The 2,451-nt window shown below is 55.4% G+C and overlaps 1 protein-coding gene across 1 annotated transcript in view; it reads right to left on the bottom strand.

Annotated features, from left to right (window-relative positions):
* Positions 1–258: 258 nt before the first annotated feature.
* RAX (retina and anterior neural fold homeobox) overlaps positions 259–2,451 on the bottom strand; it is a gene marked incomplete at its 5' end in the record, with an annotated part of 4,167 nt that continues 1,974 nt past the window's right edge. Inside the window, 2 exon segments of the mRNA XM_040632364.1 lie at positions 259–584; positions 587–752. Coding sequence (XP_040488298.1) covers positions 259–584; positions 587–752 — 492 coding nt within the window.

Raw genomic sequence — 2,451 nt, 5'->3', positions numbered from 1 at the left:
CCTCTTTCCCCCTCCAGCAGCAGGGCTGGGGGTCCGTGGCGGGGAGGGGGGGGTTGGCCAGAGGGCCTCGGCGGTCCGGAAGGTCAGTCCTCCCCGGCGAGCCAGGAGCAGACGCGCGTCTGAGACCCAAGCCTGGCTGCAGCTTCAGGCAGCTCGGGAGGGTGGCGGTGTGGGGAACCCGGGTGGAAAGGGCGCGCGCCTGCGGGTCCGGGTCGGCTCCCAGGACGGTGGTCCGGCCCGATCTGGTCCCCGGGCCCCCTAGAGGGCCTGCCACGGCTTCCCGATGGCCTGGATGTGCTCCTTGGCCTTCAGGCGCAGAGCCGCGATGCTGCTGTTGCGCGGGTCCGCCTCGTCCAGGGGGAACTTGTCCCCGAAGCCCGGCGCGCACGGGTAGGCGGGCGGCGGCTGCCCGAGGGGCTGCAGGCCGGGGCCCAGCGGCGGAGAGTTCAGGAAGGGGGGCGGCGGCGGCGGCGGCGTGTAGCTGGCGGGCAGGCTCTGCGCCGGCGGCCCGAAGCCCGGCAGGCTCTGCAGCGCCGTGGCGCCCCCGCCCGGCAGCGGCGACCCAAGCCACGACTCGAGCGGGCGCCCCCCGCCGGCCCCCCGCCGCCGCCCGGGCCCGCCCCGAGGGGCGCCAGAGCCGCCGAGGGCGGGGAGCGGCTGAAGGAGAGGAGGGGCGAGTCTTGCAGCTTCATGGACGACACCTCCAGCTTCTCTTGCCGCCGCCACTTGGCCCGTCGGTTCTGGAACCACACCTGCGGAGGGCAGCACAACGGCCGTCGGGGGCGGCGAAGGCTCGGGCCGCGCCCCCGCCCTGCTCCCGGGGCAGCCCCGCTCGGACGACTCTCTTGCCCCCAAAGAAAACTGAGGCTGGACTGTCACCACCTCCCCACCCCTACGCTCTCCTTTCTTTTCCACCCCGTCTTCTCTTTTTGCCTTTTCCCTCCTCTCCTTCCCTCTGAGTCTGTTTCTTCCTTGTGTCACCCTTGTCCCTGTTCACTTCACCCATAGCTGTGGCTCTGTCTGTTTCCGACTCCTGGCACCGAGCGGGTGCTCAGAAAAAAAAGTGAAGTTAACCTTGGGAATCGGACCTAGGATTTTGGAAAGCAGATCTCACCAAATTTCGGGGACCTGCTCTTTGGTAGCTCCTCCTGGCACTTCGGTTTAGACTTTGCTTCCTCCCTATATGGTGCTGCTCTCAGAGGCTGTGATTTGGGCTCAGACTCTCTGTGCTTTTCTTTTTAAAAATTCTTAAAAATATTTTATTTATTTATTTGATATATAGAGAGAGAGCACAAGAAGGGGGAGCGGCGGCAGAGGGAGAGGGAGAAGCAGACTCCCCGCCAAGGCAGGGCTCGATCCCAGGACCCCGGGATCATGACCTGAGCCGAAGGCAGGTGCTTAACTGAGCCACCCAGGAGCCCCCACTTTCTGCTTTACCTACCTTTGGTCTCTATTATAAACATATGTATAAACGAATACTCTAAGTACCCTAACTGGCAGCGCTGGATGTTAAAATACAGCTTTTCCCAGGAATTACTGGTTATGATAACTAGTAGAAAAAAAGCGGGTTTATTTTGTCCCAAGCTTATTTGAGTTGCTGCTTTAATAAGGTCTTCATTCTTTAATTGATATCCCTTTGGTATTTCTGATATTCCTTATAAATGGCTTTCAGTGATTACAATAGTTCAAGTTTATTATATTTACATTGACTTTTTGGAGTCAATTTTGACATTATTCTAAGATGAGTTCAATGAATTCAATTTTTCTTTTGGTTTTTGTTTTTTTTCTTTATGTATATAAAGTCTGCACCAAGAGTGAAGTCTGGTCTCTTAATGATAAAACGTCCATTACGTTTGGTACAAGAACAACAGAAGGTGTAATTAAGGTTTCACTACCAAGTTACTACCCTTGGAAACAGAACAGAGAGAACTGGTCTAGTTGAGTAGAGAATCTGAAAGAACTTCGGCTAAACTGGTGGCTTCAGTGTTATATTAATGGAAGGAAATAGGGGAATAGCTGTGATCTTAGAAGGGAGAAGACAGTTTTGAGTCAGTGGGGGAGGGGACCTCTTAGAAGCACTGAGAAAACAGCCACCCAGAACCTGGGCAGAGCAGGACAAGTGTATGTAAAGCTAGGATTTGGGGGGGGGGGGAGAGAACAAAAAAGTAAGTACCCTTGTTCCCTTCCTACAAAAGATTCATCTCCATACCTGAGGCCCTAATTTCCCCAGAAACAGTAACTATTTGCCAATGATAAAGAAAAGAGAAACATCAGCTGGGGGAGGGTTCCAATCCCACTGCTCCCTCCAATTTCTCGCATGTCCCACTCTGGCCCCCCAAAATATCAGCTACAGTCTTCCACCCAGTATTCAAAGTCAGAGAGCTAAAGACTGGGAGAGTCTGCTCTTCGAGGGCTGTACTGTTGCCCTCCACACAGTTGGAGGCCCGCGGT

This window comes from Ursus maritimus, unplaced genomic scaffold (assembly GCF_017311325.1).
Source record: "Ursus maritimus isolate PB19 unplaced genomic scaffold, ASM1731132v1 scaffold_18, whole genome shotgun sequence".
Classification (NCBI taxonomy): domain Eukaryota; kingdom Metazoa; phylum Chordata; class Mammalia; order Carnivora; family Ursidae; genus Ursus; species Ursus maritimus.
The sequence above is the reverse complement of the archived record's forward strand: the minus strand, read 5'-3'. Positions and strand labels throughout refer to the sequence as shown.